An 18,324-nucleotide genomic window follows, 5' to 3' on the forward strand; every position below is an offset into this window, starting at 1 on the left:
CTATGAAACGAGAAAGAGATCAAGTTCGTCTGACTGAGTAAAAATGAAGCGGTTAAATAATGCTCTGAGAATCCTAGATAGATAAAGATTGAGTAGATGAAGAGGAATCAAAGGGTCATTTAAAAAGGCTATAAGAGAGAGAGAGAGAGAGACGGAAGAAGAGATATAAATGCTCTAAAAGTAAATCAGCTTTGACTGAAATTTTAGGAGAAGTCAAGCACCTTTGAAATTCATCTTACCCACAATACACCTCCCCCCCCCCCCCTCTCTCTCTCTCATATCGGGCACCTCGCCTCCCTCGGCCTTTTGCGTCCCTCCCTGCGGATCGATCAGGCTGCATAGCTGTTCTTTGCATGCTCGGCGGGCTAAAACAAACGCCACTATGTGTCCAGACCGCCTTTTTAAAAGTGACGTGTCGATCCAACAACGCGGCGCCGAACACACACTGCTAACAAAAAAATAAAAACTCAAATCAGAGAGAGAGAGGGCCCCGAGTAAAGTAAAAAAATAAATAAATAAAAGAGAAGACACAACCCCGCATTTCCTTACATGGTCCGCTGGGGCTCTGCACCATCCTCTGAGCAAAGAGACTGGGACCAATGCCCCAAGTTCTCCCTTTGTCAGCCAATCGCGTCGCGAGAGAAGGCTCTGGACATTTGGCCGCGCCACCCCGCGGACTGACGATGGTGCATCAGCCAACTACGTTCCACATTGTCCTCCACGAAGCTTTGAGAGTGGCTATAAGGGGGAGAAAACAAAGGGGGGGGGGGTGGGGGGTGGAGGGGGAGACAGAGAGAGAGAGAGAGAGAGAGAAGAAACGGGGGGGGGGGGGGAGGGTGCTTGATCAGGTGCTATTGAGGCATGGCTGGAGACCGAGTACCTGGATGGTGGCGGACCTTCTCGAAGCTGGACTCATCACTTCTCTCTACATAGATGTATATGTATATATATGGTATGTCTGTTTTTAGATCTGAGTCAACCGCTTGTTTACCTGAGTCACTGAGGTATTTTCACAGGAATGTTAATTTCTCAACCAGGAATCATCTCACATCTCCGAGAAGACGCCGACGTACCGCTTTCTGGTCCTAACATTCTTTATACAAGTCCTTTCGGGAGGAAAGAGTAGCCCTACAAGCTGCCCAGAGAGAAGACCGCGTAAGACCAGCGCTCCAGAGTCAACATTTGGATGGTTCAACAGTGAAAACATTGGTGGATAGTACAGCTCGGAGCGAATCCCGCAGCACTCCTCTAGGGAAGTGGCGGGCGTGGGCCACGTTGACCTTTGACACTGCGGAGCGGGCAGGTTGGTCGGCTCGATGGAAAAATGACTGACGTGAAACCTTGCGACACGCGGGTCACACACAGGATGAGGGGGAAAGATGGAAACACGTCACAGACACAGGTTTTTTTTTTCTTCAGCATTTGACAAATGAGAAACTGAAGACTTCACCTCAAAAACACACATTTCTATTGTTCTGTATCTGGTTTTAAATGGTTTTGATTCTTTTTAGAAAGATATGTCAGCCTTTCCAAATTTTGAAAAGAACCCTAACCCTAAGCATTGAGGGCATGGTTATCACGTAGTGTCTCAAGCAAGGCATTCAAATGACAGGTTAGTCTAAAAGGCCAAAGGATGCTCGACATGTGGATCCCAGGCACTTCATGGCGGTTGGAAAATGATCTAAGATGCTTACATCATGTCACACCGGCAATCTTTACTGCAGTAGAATTGGACTTAAAACACAAAAGGGCATTCAAACGCCTGTCGTTAGTGTTGGTATGCACTTTGGTTAAAATACTAAGATTAAACCTCTTTGAAAATAAATTCACCATTTGAAAAAAAAAACCCTCCATTCATCCATTTAATTCCAAGTATCCTCACTCAGTGTTAAAGCTGTTATCTGTTGACGATGAATTGAGCACTTTGGGGTTTGTTTTTGCACAAGAGTGAAACGACTCAATAGACGATCCATCAAGTCGTGGAGTTAGGGAGCCTGTTGCTGATCAACTGCTTAAAAAAAAACCAGAGATTGGACGAAGGCCAAGACACGGAAACCCCAACGATCCCTGTTGGACACAAGAACACGAGGGGATGCACAAAAGGACAAAGACACACGTAGAAAACAGACCGGGGGAACACGGGTCCTGTCAAAGACAGAGTGCAGGAGAGAGAGAGAGAGAGAGAGAGAGAGAGAACAATGAAGCAGGCATTGCTATGGCAGACACAGACATTTGACTTGAAAAATGGCACCTTTTTGTTTCTGTTTAGCACCAGTTTTTTTCTTTTTTATCACAGATCGGTTCTGAGATTGAGAAGAGAAAAATTGCACGAGCTCAGTCCAAAAGCAAGAAATCCCGTAGGTTAAAAAAAAAAAAAAAAGAGGAAGGAAAAAGTTCCCAAAAAATGTCTTCCGTCACATCAAACCTCTACGGCGCTTGACCTTTGAATCTCTGCCTCCGGCCCGCGGGTCACTACTAGCAAAGCTGAACCTGGATCTCCATCCATTGTATCGCATCTCTGCGGTTGAAAAACACTCAAAGGCACTAAGAAAGCCAGACTAGGTCGCCGCCTCTCATCGCCTGGCGGGTCAGCGATCGCTATATTGAACGCACCCACATCCACGGGAGTCAAGGATCGCTACGAGCTAGCGCACTCGCTAATGGCTACCACTAAGTCCTCAGGGGTGGGGAGGGGGGGGGGGGGGGTTCAAGAGCATCCTATGGTGCTCGTTTCCCTACGCGCGCTTTGACTCATCACGGAAAAAGGCCACGGAGTGCACGGAGCAGGCGTTCACATTTCGGAGGGGGGGGGGTGGGGGGTGGGGGGGGGACGGATTCAAGGCCTAAGTGATCGTCAACATGTCGACGCGCAGCAAAGCTCCACTTGAGCATCGAGTGTCCGCCGGAGAGCCCTTTTGGGTTTGTGTGTTCACGTGTTTACGCGCGCGTGTGATCGCTGCCGGTCTCTCGCCCGCTTTTTATTCTCTCTCTCTCTCTTGCCCGGGGGGAGGTGAGGGGGTGGGAGCGGGGGGGGATTGAAACATCTACAGAAAAACATGTTTGTTTTTTTACAAAGCACCGTCGGGCTAAGTGGGAAAGACGGGTTTTCCTTCGCGTCGTCTCTCTCTCTCTTTCTGATTTCGGCTCAACGTTGTGTTTGACCTTCTCCCCCCCTTCTCTCTGCTATGCCTGTAGTTGCCGTTGCCGTGGCTCCGGTGGCTTGGGGGGCGGGGGGGGGGGGGCCACGGAGCTCTCCGTTGTGACTAGGACGTTGATGAGGAGCAGGGTAGAGAGGGAGGGTCTACAGTGTGGGGGAGGACTCCATTGCGGGGCGAGCTGTCGGGAGGAAACGCCCGAGGAAGGAACTCTGAGGCCTCGATCGTCGGTTACCGCTCCTCCTCGTCCTCCTCCTCGTCGTCCTCCTCCACCTCCCCCTCCACCTTCGGTTTTCACACAGGGGTCTGCAGAACCCAGGGAGGAATGCTGGTCCTCCTGGCGAAATAGAGAGAGAGGGGAGGGGGAAAGAGGAGTGGGAGCAGGGATAGATGGTCGTAGGAGAGAGGCCATTCAATGAGCGATGGGAGCGAGGTGTTGCAAAGGAGAAGTCCAATCAAGGCAGATAACGTGACATGTAGAGGGAATAAAAAAAAAAATCACACGTTGAAGAGGTGTGTGTGTGTGTGTGTGTGTGCGTGCGTGTTGGAGGGAGTGAGATAAAGATGAAAGAGGACAAAAGAGGTGAAATCACCAGAGAAGGGAGGCGACCGAGTGGCGTGGAAGTTGGTGAACATCGAACATCGAACAAAGACAACAAGGAGCGGTTGGAATGAGGTCGCGTGAAAGCGATGGCAGAAGCAAAGTGAGGAGGAATTGGAACACAAAAGACAAATGAGGAATAATTGGAAGGAACACACAGAAAGAAAGAGACAGACAGGAGGGAGAGAGAGAGAGAGAGAGAGAGAGAGAGAGAGAGAGAGGGACAAATGAGTTACGAAGTCGATGCGTGACAAACACCAATAGAAATGGCAGCACAGGGAAAGGGACACGGGGAAAGAGGGCATGATGGGTAATTACAATTCTTGAGGTCAAATGGTCCTGATCCTTTTTGGATGAGAAGCCAGGAGGGCGTTTATCGGGTGTCACGAGAAGAGTCTCTAGAGTTTCTATGTGCGAGCTTGAGGAAGTGAAAGCAGTTTTTTTTATTTATTTTTATTTACAGACTAAAAAATAACTCTACACTTATTGCTTCTATAGGCATCTAAAGAGCACACAGCGCAGCGTCATCCCGCTTCTAAAAACATGCATGAAACAAATGTCAAGCCAAATAAGACGGCCCGGCTCTGAAGAGACGAGGGTTGCATCTGGATTGGATCTGGATTGGAGGCCCCAAACTGGTCAAATTCACCAATCAAAAATGTCCGAACCCAAACCCAGTGAAGGCTCAGTCATGAGCTGCTGCATGGCCTGGCGTCCTGGGTCGGACCTTTTGATTTGGCGATTTGGTTTTGTCCTCTTTTTGTGCAGAATAACAGCAAAGACTACTTTCATTAATAGTTCATATACATCGCTCCCAGTCCGGCTCACTGGAGGTCTGTGTGGGAGCAGTGGGAAGAGACAACAATCGGGTTATCGCGCCAGTAAAAACAACCACGAGGACCTTATTCGAAGCGGTTACGTATTTAAGAGCCGCGGACAAGACCATTGAAATATTGAAGCGTTTAGAAAGCAGACCCCCCCCCCCCCCCCCCCTCCTCCCCGATGGAGCCTCTTGTAATAATTGCACTTAATGGATGTCGCCCGGCGCATTTTGCTGCGTGGGGTCTGGAAAAAGATTACTTTGAGCGCAGAGTCATCTTTATGAGATGCTAGGAGATACCGTATGGGATGGGAGAGCTGTAGAGGCGGGGGGGTGGGGTAGGGGGTGGGGGGGGCAGGAAGTAGGAGGCATCGTTTTGGTCTGCATCCGGTCGCGAAAATGAATCGAAAGCACCAAAAAGCAATATTATCACTGGGTAAAAGTGTGTCTGATGGGTGTGTCCACCGCGAGTGGAAGGTGTTTTGCCGTTTGCCCTTTGAAAAATGAAAAGTGAAAAAAAAGAACAACAACAACAACAAAAAAAGAAAAATTGCCCAAAATTTGATGTGAATTAAAGGGCCTTTTTTTCTCTTCTCAATCAGAACCCACATGAGCGAAAGCACGTTGGTCCGCTAGCTGCAGGCAGAGGATGCCAGTAACAAACCAGTTCAGCCTGGCTTGACGTCCCAGTGCAGACCGACGCACAAGAGCTCGAGCAGCCGCACAGACACATGGAAAAAATAATGTTTACTGACATCCTTTTTAAACTTACCGAGCTGGCTTCCCTCTCTGTGGGCTGTTTGATTACTCGGTGCATTGGATTACGGCTTGGTGCAAGAGTGATTTTTTTTGTTATTTTTTGTTATTTTCTTTATGATGTTAATGAATATTCGGGGGGGGGGGGGGGGGGGACCTGGAGACAGAAACACAAAACACTTAAGAGGAGACCTGAGATGTTTGGGTGTGCAGTAATGACGCAACGTATCGGACACACACACACACACACACACACGGGTTCTTCTCCGATCTCCAATCAATCAATCCGAATGGTGAAATTGTTCTTCTCCCAGCTCACGTAGTCCTTAGCTTTAAAGAACCCCCGCGTCTGGCTAAAGACGCGAAAGGTTCACCTTTCCACGCATCCCTCAGGCGCACCGTGACACCTGGCCGACGCCAGCGTTCATACAAGAAAACGTGCACACGGACGAACACGTGAAGGCCACAAACACACAAAGACACGCGAAGGACCAAACAAAAACAGGTGCACATTAGTCGGTGTTCTTCGGGGGAAGGACGGGGTCAGATACGGAGATTTCCCATAATTCCTGTTGCTTATCTGAGAGCGTGCTGGGATGGGGGGGGGGCGGGGGAGGGGGGTGGAGAACTGAATGCAAATGTAAATTCAAAGCACAGCGGTATAAAAAATATGGATATTTATATATGGAGAAAAAAAACAATAACAGTTCACAAACTTTCAGTCAGGTATTTGCCCAAAGAAGTGTCTCCTTCCAAGAATTAGTAATGTCTTCTTCTATTATTTTAAGGAGCAGAAGGAATGCCCGTCTTGAACATGTAACTGTGATACTTTTAAATTCACCAGTTATTCGGTTTATTACAACTCTGATGCTTAACGTTTTCTAAGTTAATAAGTTAAGGACAAGTGAAAAAAACGCCTGAGTTGAACATCATCTGAAAATAGCTCAAGGGTCCAGTGGCGTTTATTGATAATTTCCTATTTCTCTCTCTGCACTTCCACAATTTACCCAATGCAAAGGGTTATAGGAGCGCCTCCTCATGTGACATGAAAATCATTTGCAAGCGAATAAACGGCGTCACGTCTGTCTGTCGGTGGACTGTTGGTTCTGAGCAGCAGTCACGCGCAACACATTTGATGTTTTAGCGTTCTGAGAGGAAATGAGAACGGTGCTGTAGGTCCTTTTATATACTTCTGCCAAAAGCAACCGGACTAATCTCAAGTATTTCAAAGAAACTCTTACCAGAGTATTTGCAGTGAACACAGGAAGGCCCGATACGGTGTTTGGAGGGTGACAACAAAACCAGAACTGATTAATAAACAAAGAGAAGATCACTCGAGCCTACTTCACACAACGCCAATTTGCATAAATCACACTTTGCATTGGTGCAAAATGTACAGCATATTTGAGAAAACGTTTTTCTAAAGGGTCATCTTTGGCTCTGAGGAGAGTGTCACGCCTGGTTGGAGCTGCAGAGGAGCTTCAGCTGGGACTCATGGAACCTCGTGGGGATAAAACAAAAGGGCCTCAGCCTCCCGCCCTCACATCATTACCTCGTCTTTGTCTTATTTCATCCAGCAATAATGTCGCCGCGAATGCACACGGCTTTTAAGAGCTTGAAGTGTGAATGCAAATCGGCAGAAGTTGAAAAAAAAAAATGCTAATATGAATCTATAAGGCCGTCGGAAGTCGTGACTCATTTCCTTTCGCTCTGCAAAGGGAGAAATGGTCGTGAAACTGGAGCATTATTGACGTGACGGCCGTCATCTGATAGAAAAGTTCTCTTCACAGCCCCATTTTGCATTGTGGGATATTATCGCCTAACGTTTCACCAACAAATAGAAGTCATGCTTTAGTGTTTCTTACTAAACAGCGTGTTAGCATAGAATTTAGTGTCTCAACTTTGTCTCTCCCCCCCCCTCCCCCCCCCCCCTCCCCGAGCGGCCTTTTCCCACCGAAACGCCGTGCGAGCGGCCTGAGGTCGGGTCCTTGCCGGTGAGGTCACAGGATGCTATGCGCACGACGGACACAGGGACGCACATGGAGAGCGGGAGAAGGGGAGAGAGGAGGCAGCAGGTTATGGATGGAGGGTGAGAGTTGGCCGGTGGTTGGTTTTATTACCTGGTTACTCGCGGTGGGACGGGCGCGAGACGGGGCTGCACTAGGATGGACTGACGCCTCCCCTAAGAGAAATCACCGTATCTCATCAACATAAGGAGGAGAGGAAAGGCTCGAAAAAAGCAAGAGGCGGAGGGAAAGGAGGGAAAACCGCCACGTACACAAATAAAAAATAAAAACATAAAAATGCTTGTGAGCTCAACATCAGCATCCACGATGGGAACCGTTCACGCACAACATCACCAGACAACCTCGACGGCCTGAAAGCAGCAAAGCAGCTCGCCATGCGGTGTGTGTGTGTGTGTGTCTGTGTGTGTGTGGGGGGGGGAAGCTGTTAATTCGTGCACTCCAAAGCGACATCTGCATCCGAAAGCAGCGCATTGATCCAGCAGACGTCGGAGAGCTTGCAGCACGTTGCGCGTCGCCTGGTTCAGCAGCGAAAAAACACAAAGGTCATGCGTGTATACCGAGCGTGCAATCATCTACTCTGTGAAGATAAATAAACACACACACACACACACACACACACACACTTGGGAAACGCAAGGAATACGTTTGCATTGACACACTTCATCTAATTAACACATTCTGTGCAGCAATATGCCCGGATCAAAGAGAGCAAACAAATCCTATATTAATGAAACATTTCTGTGATTATTGATGCAGCAAAGAAAAAAAAAAAACTCACTGATGAAAAAGTCCACTTTCCACTTTCAAGATCTAATGAAAGCCTCTATAAATGATTAGTGCGCCAGTGAAATGTTACAAAAACTGATAACAAGGGTTTCGGTTTTTTAAAGGGGTAAAAATATTCAACTTGTTCACCTGGCATTGATTGTCTTCAAAGTTTATTATAAATTCATATTTATTAACTAACTTCCAATCCTTTGCTGACCCCCCAAAAAATCACAGACGTACTCAACCAATTCAAGTCATTCAATGAATCAAATGTAGTAAACTTTTGCACCAGGCTCACTTGTCTCTTCTGACAACTACACAAATAAAGAAATAGAAATATATTAGTGTCAGCGGCAGGCAAAACAATTCTATTCTATTACTATATTCAAAGGAACCTGAATTTAAAGACGTTTTGAGGCCGTTATTACGTCGTTGCTGCTGCTGATGAATCCCCGCCCACTTCTAATAGCCATCGGCCCATTTGTTTGCAGCGTACCTTGGTTTCGCGCCCCGAGGAAGCCCCTCTCACCGCGTGATTCACGCACCGCTCCCTCTGACTCGACAGAGCGGAGCGCCCCCCCCCACTGGAACCCCCAAGTGTCTGCTCCTCTTTTCCCTTCCCTCCTGGGTTTCAACTGGAACCCCCCCCCCCCCCCCGGACTGACGCCTTGGCAGCGTGGAGGTTTGGACATTTTTTGGCTTCAGGCCCTTCGACATCTGGCTTTTTTTTTTTTTTTTTTTTTGCAACCTCGGGGTAAGATTTATCCCGTATGTAAGTATCTGCTTTGGATGCATCGCATGGAGGACGTTATCGTTGTGTAAGTCCCGTGTAAACCAGATTTTTTGTGACGTTGTTTGTGATTAACACCCAAGTTTCCCTCAAAATGTCATTGAGAGTGAGTTTTAGTTGTGTATTAACTGTAATAGTGATATCATTAGTGCTCAGAATTAATAATTGTCACATTAGATGTAATCATGACTGATAAAAGTGTGACGCTCTGTCAGCTTTTTCCCTCTTGGAACATTTCACAATTTTCCCTCCCTTTGACTAGAAATCCACCCTTTGACTTTTTCTTCTGCAGTTAATTGTCAGAAATACATAATATCCACCAAAAGAAGGAAGGAACACATCAAGTGGGGGGGATACTGTGTGAGCTCTTTGAAGGCTTGGATGAGCATTAACTCTGCTGATGTGTCACAATAAGATTCATTAAAATAAAATAGGTATGTAGGTAGGTATACGTTTTTTTTTTAACCACAACTCAGTGAAAAATGAAGTAACTGAGTACAATACATTTACTCAGATGCAGTTTCAAAGCACCTTATTAGGACGCTTCTTAACTTCAGTATTTCCCATCCTCTGCTTCTTTACTCCGACGTGACTGATAATGAGCAATAATAGAATATTTCATACATTGTTTACTTCAGTCCCGGTGTGTCTGTGCATGAGTATTTGCTCTCACGGATGCACATTGACACATATATCTATCTATATGCAGTATATACACACACATATATATATACACACAGACATGGTCATGCTAGTTCCCTGTGAGCGGGTAGGAAACGGAGCCGGCTGAGGGCGTGAGAGGAAGACGAGGTCGGCTTTAAGGGCCTTCGACCCCCGACATGCTCGGCGGACACAGACAATCACCACGGGGAAGCGCTCAGCCGGAATCAGACATCTCCACAGTTTGAGCTGAATGCAAACAGCAGCACGCTCGAGATCTTCGAAAGCCCCCCCCTCCCCCCCTAGCGCTCTCCCAGGTTTGTTGGCAGACAGACGGGACGGGGGGTCAGGGACAGGTCAAGACAATCAAGAGGGGCCGCAGACACACAGCAGACAAAATAATAACCGTAGCAGGGGGCGGGAGAGGGGGGGGGGGGGGGAGGAGGGGGGAGGTGGGGGGGGGGGGGGGAGGTGGGGGGTGTAGATGGGGATAGCAGAGACGACAGCACGGGGCCATCCGACGGACTCAACGAGAGAGGAAGCAGTCCCACAGACCTGATCAGCGAAAATCCTGGTTTTGGGCTCAATCACGGGGGGTCCCCTTATTTCATCCTCCACAGCCATGAGTCTTGGAAGCAGAGAGAGAGAGAGAGAGAGAGGGAAAGGGGGGGAGGGAGGGAGGGAGGGAAGGAAGGGAACAGAAAGAGAAGGGAGCATTATGAATCCGAGATGATACCGAACAAGGAGTCGAGCGGTTGAGTCTCCCAACATCTTGCCCAACAGCTGCCCCCTTCCCCCCCCAGAGTGATGACAAATGTCCGTTACCTGTATCTCCCCCACCTGAGGGGAGGCCCCTTGGATCTGTTAAGCCAGTGTTGGCCGTTAGCCGTGCCCTCTGAAGCGCCGCCAATGTGGAGCCTCTGTTTTTCTTTTCTTTGTTTTTTTTCCCATTATTTATTAATTTCCCCCCCCCCCCCCATGGGATTCATCAAGGCTTTCTTCTTTTTTGCTCGATTCGAGACGGTTCCAAAGCGCAATTAGGGCCAGCGAGCCCGACCGTCCCCAGGGAATTCACCACCTCACGTAACCCCACCTCCTAACGCCGACGGGCCCTCGCAGCTCTGGTGATTATCCACGCCCCCCCCCATCCTTTTACAGGTCATTTCTCACACGAGGGGGAGGAGGGCGAGGAAGAGGGGGGAGAGGGGGGGGAGGGGGGAAAGAGTCTCTTGCAGTCCGGCAGGCCAGCTGGCCAAAGTGTGACTATTGGCTTGGGGTGGCGATGGAGGGACGCTGCTCCGCGTCACTTCCTGTCGGCAGCAGGATCATCCGTCGTTGTGATCACTTTATTACAGTGCGCGCGGGGGACTGTTTGTGTGTCACTTTGTGTGTCACTCGAGAGTTTATCGAGCCAATGGGATGGTCGACATTGACTTGCCGCCATGCATGTTTGTCATGCGGAGCCTCTAAACACCCCCCCCCCACCCCACCCCCCAACCAAGTCATTCTGTGTGAAAGGCGCTTTTCTCTTCTTTTTTTTTTCTTCTTTTATTCAGAACACAGACAGGCACGTGTGTGACAATAAAGAACGAAAATCCACAGGTGAAGTTTCAAACATAAGTGTTTGGATGTTTTATTCCATGAATAATGTACAGTGTTGAGAGTTATTATTTATTTTATTATATTTCTTAATTATTTTTTTTATTTTTTTTTACAAAAGAAGAGAATAGGAAAAGAAAGGAATCAATCATACTGTAAGCACACACAGAGATATAAGCACTGTCGCAAAAAACAATGGAATGTAACATGGGTATACAGCATCAAGATTTTGACATGACTTCAAGAGGCAGACAATGATTCATGTGGGTGATATGTTACAAAAAAAAAAAAAAAGAAAAGTTAAGCTTTCTATATCCAGTTGTACTTCAAGTAGTGTGCTTTTTGGAGGTCAAGTCGTACATGTAGTCATAAGAATGCGTGTATCTACCAACAGGAGGTCAAGACGTCTGAATACTTTTGCTACAGAGAAAAAAGGCAAGAGACAAACGTGTCAAAAAGGAGGCAAAGGTGATGGAAACAAACAGACCTGAACCAAAGAGCAACTGCAAACACTTTCTTTTTCTTTTGCCAACAAGTGCAACAAAAAGTACCGTTTCTTTGACTGGAAAACGTACCTCTCAACACGTGAGTTGTGCTCATGCAGCGTACCCCCCCCCCCCCCCCACCCCCCTCAACCCCCCCCCCCCCCACTCAACCCCCCCGCCCCCCGTCTGGATTTAAAGCAAACTAAGAGTTACTTGCAACCCTTTAGCACAGGTCTGTAGAAAGGTGACTATGAACCGTTGCCTGTTGCTACCAGCCGTGTCAATCAAACAGGTATTGATCGCGGACACACACACACACACACACACACACACACGCACACGCACGCACACGTCAAGCCAAAACTCATCACCACTCCATTTGCAAGATTTAAAACACACGTTTTGCCGTAGTACAACCTATCAATATATTCTTGCTACGAAAGAGAGGCGGATATAGTGACATACATCGGCCTTTTTGATGCTAATAATAATAATATAGAAATCATACTGTAACTGCATAAGTTTTAGTAAGTAACTTCTCATAAGCAGCTGCTGTGGTCACCACGTCACCGGACACCACCATTGACGGACTGCAGGTCATTAGAAGGCATACCGAGCATGTACAAGCAAAATCATACAGGTGGAAGAAAAATATAAATAATCAAATAATACCCCATTGTGCTCTTTCATTTTAAATGCAGATACATTCACAAACACCGTACAGATAAAGCCAAAAACAAGTTGAGAACTGAAGTAGTCACGCCGTCACGTCGTCTCTAGTTTGCACTTTACAGTATTCCAAGTCTTTATTTTTCAGATACTGTGGATGGCACCTGGTAAAAGGTTTTGGCAGGAAGTTACCGTTTCTTAAGAGAGCCCCGAACGGACATCCTTCAAACATTTTTATCCTTCATTCTAAGATCGCAAAGGTAACCAGAAAACAGAAAAGGTCGTTTCCTCTTGTTTCTTTCAATGCTTGAGTCATCGTGTCATCCAACAAACGCTGCTCAGGTCACTCTGACAGCGAAAGACTTACATTCTGAAGGCAAATGCATTAAATTATTACCAGGAGTTATGTTGCAATGAGGTTTTTTAAAAAGCATCTCAAGCCTTTCAGAGGTGTCATTGAGTCATTTAATCTCTTTATCCTGGCAAACCGAAGCTCTCACAATCTAATGTAATTTTAAACCCTTTTGATACAACTTCTTAGTAGAACCCATTCGATGCTCCATGTACCCTCATTAACACCTCATTTTGAGCGTCTCCTTCCACTCGCCTCCTCGAGTCCTTCCCTTCCCAACGTGTTTGGTCGACTTGACTCAAACATCATGAGCAATGAGGGTGAACAACCTTTAACTCGTGTTAACTAGTTATTTACCTTATTTACATCCTGAAGTTACATTCTCGAGATAACAACATCATTAACTTCTGGTATTAGAAATGTCTGACTGATGTCCGTTTAGGGCTCCCGTAGTTTTCTTTATGTACAAGAGATGCATCCAACATAACTAAGCAGGATCCTGCACATGTAGACATATTGTCTCTATTATTGCGCTTTATCCTGCCAAAAAGTTAGCTATTGCAAGTTTAAAATAGTTATAATCTCACTCTCTATAGAATTCATATATATATATGTGTATCATGTATTAAATATTGTTATGGCTCTTGCATCATAGACTTTAATACACTATGGATTATAGTTAAAAATAGATTATTACTGCGACAGCTGCAATTAAGACCATTGATCTTTTTCCCCAACTGCAAACTCACAGTAAACCTTTTGTTCAGTTCCCAGCAAACAGCCTGGGGAAGATAAATACTTGTACTATATAATAAACACTAAATGCATTAGAAGATCTGAACAAATTATAATAATAATTTAGAGCCTGTAGCCAACTAATGGGTTCATTGACCTGAATAAAATATATAGATACTAAGTGCTACAGGTAAAGTGGATTCAGTGTTTTCAGTGGATTTAACCTAGCATGACCTACAAATCAATATTTGGCTTTGGTTTAAATTAGATTGTTGTAGAACCAAAAAATGTATCTCTGGTCTCTGAGATGAAAGTAAAGTTAATGCAAGAAACGTTTAAGGCTTCGCTCAAAGTGAATCTCTGACACTTGAAACCCAACGTTTGGGTGTCGAAGTTCTGCAGACGAAGAGATTTTCCTACAGAGGAGCCGTCCTCGTGCTCCTTTTTGCAGAACCTGAGCTTCAATTTGCATCACTGTTGAACTTTGAATGTGAAAATTGAACGTGAAAGTCCACCAAAGATGGCACACGACAAATGTCTACTCGTCATTTCACCTGGACTTTGAAGCCCATCCGCACCCGCTACACTCGTCGCATTGCTCATGCGTGCGTTTTCAAATCAAACGCGGAGTGCGGCGCGGGTCTCGATGACGTGGTCTGGCTCAGTGAAGTGTTGAGTAAAAAAAAAAGTGACTCGGAAGCAACACAGATCTGCTACTTAATTCATCCCCTGTGCGGCTTGGATGTCGGGAATCGATAGAGAGAGCGATACGGCAGCAGTCCTTCAGTGAACGTGGCTCACCTTGATTTTGAAATGGAAAGAGCTCGTTTTTAAACCCGGGTCCTGTGAGGGTCCAAAAACAAGTGATCAAATTTTGAAATCCTCTTGTGTTTTTACAGGGCGGAGTCAATCGAAGCTAAGTGGAATCATCTGAAGTGACCCCGGCATCCACTTACAAAAAGCCGCGTTGACGGATGGCAGCAGCACAAGTGTGTGTGTGTGTGTGTGTGTGTGTGTTTTTTAAGGGCGCCTCTATACACCCCATAAAAAGACGAGCAGGACTGCCCCTGTCTTCATTCCACGTCTTCTTTCCTGGAGTGGATTAGAAGGGGCAACATTCTCTGTCACAGATCACCAGCCTTCAGTTACACACCGCAGACTAATCACAAAAGCCTTTTTTATCTGAACCCTCTCCTCAATAAAACTACTCCCGATGCTCACGGAATCCAGCGTTTTGGTTTCCACGCGGCCCGGAGGTGTGCGAGCCATATTCCACTCTTTACCCCGTCCGCTAATTAATGTTGCGGGTTCAATCCGTCAAAACTTTAAAAACCGCGCCGTTACCATTCCACGCGCAGCACTCGACGATAGCAGCACTCGCCCCGGAGGGAAAATGCTCTTGAATAACAAGTGAATCGCGTTACGAAGGCAAACCAGAGGCTGAGAGGACAACTAAAGAACCCTCCGTCCAGCTCCCCTCAGCCGCAGAGGACCAACCGTCCAGTGAAGGTTCCCCCGCTTGGCTCATCAAGGACTACATCTGCGGCCCCCCCATGTTTAAAGGTGTCTGCAGTGCAACTCCCTGCTCCCAGCGCTGTGGGACCGAACGAAACAACTTCCTACTCGTCAGTACTCTTTGCAAGATAACAACCCCTGTAAATAAAGAGTTTCTATTCCAATAGGCCCTTTTTAGGAGAAACCATTACAGCTTTCGTGTAGAGTTAAATGGAATCCGATATGACACCCGTGCTCCTCCGAAGCACGCGTTTTTTAAATTCATGCCAACAGAATATGTCACTTTTTTTTTCATGTATTTTGGAAGAAAACTCATGTAGTCAATTAAGACGTCACAATATACAAAGATAAAGTCAATGCCAGTGGTTCCCGTATCAAAAGAGCTGTCTTTTGCCCTCCATCCCAAAAGCAGCCTCCATTTACCTGCTAATTATTCCTTTAATTTGGGAGTCTTTCTCCACTTGCTGTTGCCGTAGCTTCCTCTCACTGTCGTCGAGTCGATTCTGGTACTGTAGGAGGATCTTATTGGTCTGCTGCTCCTGCGTGAGGAGCCTGCGCTCGTACTCCTCCAGCTTCTTGTGGGACATCACCAGGCGGTCCTTCAGGGAGTTGATCTCTTCCTCATACTCCTTCACCTGGGGCAGGGAGGCAGGAAGGGAACGCTTCGTTAGGAGGGTTCAAATCCGGTGGGGAAGGGACTCCGCGCCTTGATTTCTCACGTTTCTCACTTTAAAAGACGCACTGAAAAGTAGGGCAAACCCCCCCCCCCCCCCCCCCCCCCCCCACACCGGACACTGAAACACATTTCATCACTTGGCCGATTGCTGCTGTTCGAGACCTGTTGGAACCGGATCCGGGTGCGATCCAATCGGCGCAATCGTTTCCCTAAGCGGGGGCAAGCCAAATGCGAACATTGAAGGAAGTTGACACCTACCCTGTCCATGCGCGACTCGTCCATGCTCTTCGAGTACTCCTTCAGCTTGAACTCCTCTCGGTCGATGCGCGAACTCTCGATGTCGGCCGACAGGTGAGGCATGTTGGAGACCCAGGCCACCGTGCGCTCGTTGGCCGGGGTCGGAGGGTTGAGCGTGGATGGAGTCTGGGAGCCCTGGGGAGCAAAGACCAGGTGGGATGAGACCTCCGTCGCCCTCCAGGTGCCCGACCCCTGGCGGGGGGACTCGCGCCCCTTCATTCCCGGGGGGCGGGGGGGATGGAGACCAAGCGAAAGAGACTAGAAGTGAGCGTGCGGGTGTTACCTGTTTGCTCATGGTGGGCTTGAGGAGGTGCTGCTGCTGAGCCTGTTGCTGCGGCGACTGCTGAGCGCTCTGACCCGCGGTCCCTTGCGGACTCTGGCTCTCCCGGGCGGAGCTCTGCTGGTGGGGGAGGCCCGGGGCCGTGTTGTCTTTGACCGACAGCTGCCGCGCCCCGTGCTGCCGGCCGCCGTAGCCGGACTCGGGCGACTGGAGGAGGTTGGCGCTCGGCGGTCGCGTCTTGGCCAGGGCGGCGGGCGCGGCGGCGGCGCTGACGGACAGCTGGTGGGACGTCTGGGACTTGACGCGCGGGGCGGGCGGGGCAACGGAGCTCTGGCGCACGGGTAGGACGGTGGAGGGGGGCGTGGCGGCCAGCGAGGAGTGGGAGGTTCCCGTCTGGGAGGTCAGGCCCATCATCTGTTGCTGTTGGAGGTTATCCTGAGGAGGGGAGTATTTTTTATTTTTGTATCAGTTCATTTTGGGTCCGAAAATGTTACTGATGTTTTTTAGTTGGTAGTCAGTCGGATGGTAAAAATTATATTTTGCAATATTTTAAAATTAAAGACCAAGGTGACATCTTTTTTGAAGAAAACCAGAAAATCGTCACAACTGTGAAGATGAGGAGAACAAGCGTCGAGCGATGATGACATCATTCAGTGATATTCTGCCTGTCAACTAAATGATTATTGGGCTAATAAATTCAATGTATCTGTCAAATGTGGCTTAAATAAAAAGGGACATACTTATAATTGATCAACTACAGCAACTGCTTTGTGTGGGCAATTATGTTTGTATTGATTGAAAGAAAAAAAATATATATATATATATGTAAATATGTATACGCGATGGACACACCTGCACGTTCATGGACGTCTGCCTGCGTCCGTATTCCGCCCTGCTGTAGTCGTCGCTGTAGCTGTGGGAGTGGATGATGCTGGGTTGTCCCAGGTGACCGTCCCTGGTCCTGAGGGTGGACAGGTCCTCGCTGCGAGAGAACCCCCCGTGGGCGAACTGCGGCATGTAGGTCGGGTGAGAGGGGTCGGGCTCCGGGGTCAGCAGCAGCGGCGCCGGCGGCTGGGCCCGGCCGTGCTGGTGGTGGAGCTGTTGCTGCTGGGGCCCGTCAGCGGTCGCCAGGTGAAAGAGGGGATTCTGGAAGGAAAGCGGGTAGCGCATGGCGGCGGCCTGCTGTTGCTGCTGCTGGGATAGCGAGTCGGTGGTGTTGCCCATCTGGCTCAGCTGGCTCAGCCGAAGGCCGCCGGACATGCTGGAGCCGCCAGAGCCAGCTGACAACCTCCCACCGGCCCGCAGCTGGCTGCTCAGGCCCGACCCCAGGCCGCCACCGCCTCCGCTGCTCAGCCCTCCGAAGCTGCCCATGCCGGCGATGGAGGCCTGGGAGGAGTTGAGCATGTCCACCGACTGCAGGTTAGACACGCTGTTCATTCGGGAATCCCGGAGGTCCATCATTGACACGCTTTTATTGACACTGAGCACCGAAGTGTAAAGCGATGCGAGAGGCTCCCTGACATTATGTGTGTGTTACGCGGCCACGGATGACATGGGTGATGGTGGAGCGGGCGTTTTTTTTTTAAATATTGTTTTTTTTACTGCGAGGCCTGGATATCGCAACGCCAGGAAATACCGCTAGGGATGAGTTGCGTGGTGAGTCAGTGGGGAGAAAAATAAATATAAAAAAGCAGATGTCATGATATACTACAGCCTCGGTCACACGTATGGCGATCATGCATGTCTCACTAACCTCCCCTAGCGGATGGGATGGTGATCCCCCCCCCCCCGAGTCAGCGTTATCAAACTCACCTTAGGGTCTGGTTCCGTGATGTCCGAGCTGCTTGTGCAGTAGGCCGGGCTGGATCGGGCCAGGGGAGGGCGCGATACGTAAAACATGTCTTTGGAGGACGCTCGTTGGAGGAGGTCGCGGTCCTGAAAATTCATCTGGGAGCGGGATGGCATGACCCCTCCGGTGGAGGTGGGGGAAGGCAAGCGAGTGATATCTATAGGGCTGGAGGACAGCGGTGAGTAAGGTCTAACAAAAGCTGAAGATGGAGACTGAGAAGTCATTTGGAGGCGAGTCGATACTTCTCAATGCGATACAACAAGCGACAGATCGAGAGAGCAACAGATCAG

The 18,324-nt window shown here is 48.4% G+C and overlaps 1 protein-coding gene across 9 annotated transcripts in view; it reads right to left on the reverse strand.

Annotated features, from left to right (window-relative positions):
- Positions 1 to 259: 259 nt before the first annotated feature.
- syngap1b (synaptic Ras GTPase activating protein 1b) overlaps positions 260 to 18,324 on the reverse strand; it is a 91,132-nt gene continuing 73,067 nt past the window's right edge. For 4 of the 9 annotated variants that reach the window (XM_037454651.2, XM_037454653.2, XM_037454650.2 and 1 more), the window contains 8 exons: positions 17,998 to 18,199; positions 17,038 to 17,571; positions 16,189 to 16,620; positions 15,867 to 16,040; positions 15,356 to 15,567; positions 10,133 to 10,205; positions 7,453 to 7,514; positions 455 to 738 (listed from right to left, as the gene is read on the reverse strand). In XM_037454651.2, the coding sequence (XP_037310548.2) occupies positions 621 to 738; positions 7,453 to 7,514; positions 10,133 to 10,205; positions 15,356 to 15,567; positions 15,867 to 16,040; positions 16,189 to 16,620; positions 17,038 to 17,571; positions 17,998 to 18,199 (1,807 nt within the window). In that variant the 3' untranslated portion in view covers positions 455 to 620. The other 5 variants (XR_005114464.2, XM_037454657.2, XM_037454654.2 and 2 more) reach the window with 5 other exon arrangements.

This window comes from Pungitius pungitius, chromosome 11 (assembly GCF_949316345.1).
Source record: "Pungitius pungitius chromosome 11, fPunPun2.1, whole genome shotgun sequence".
Classification (NCBI taxonomy): domain Eukaryota; kingdom Metazoa; phylum Chordata; class Actinopteri; order Perciformes; family Gasterosteidae; genus Pungitius; species Pungitius pungitius.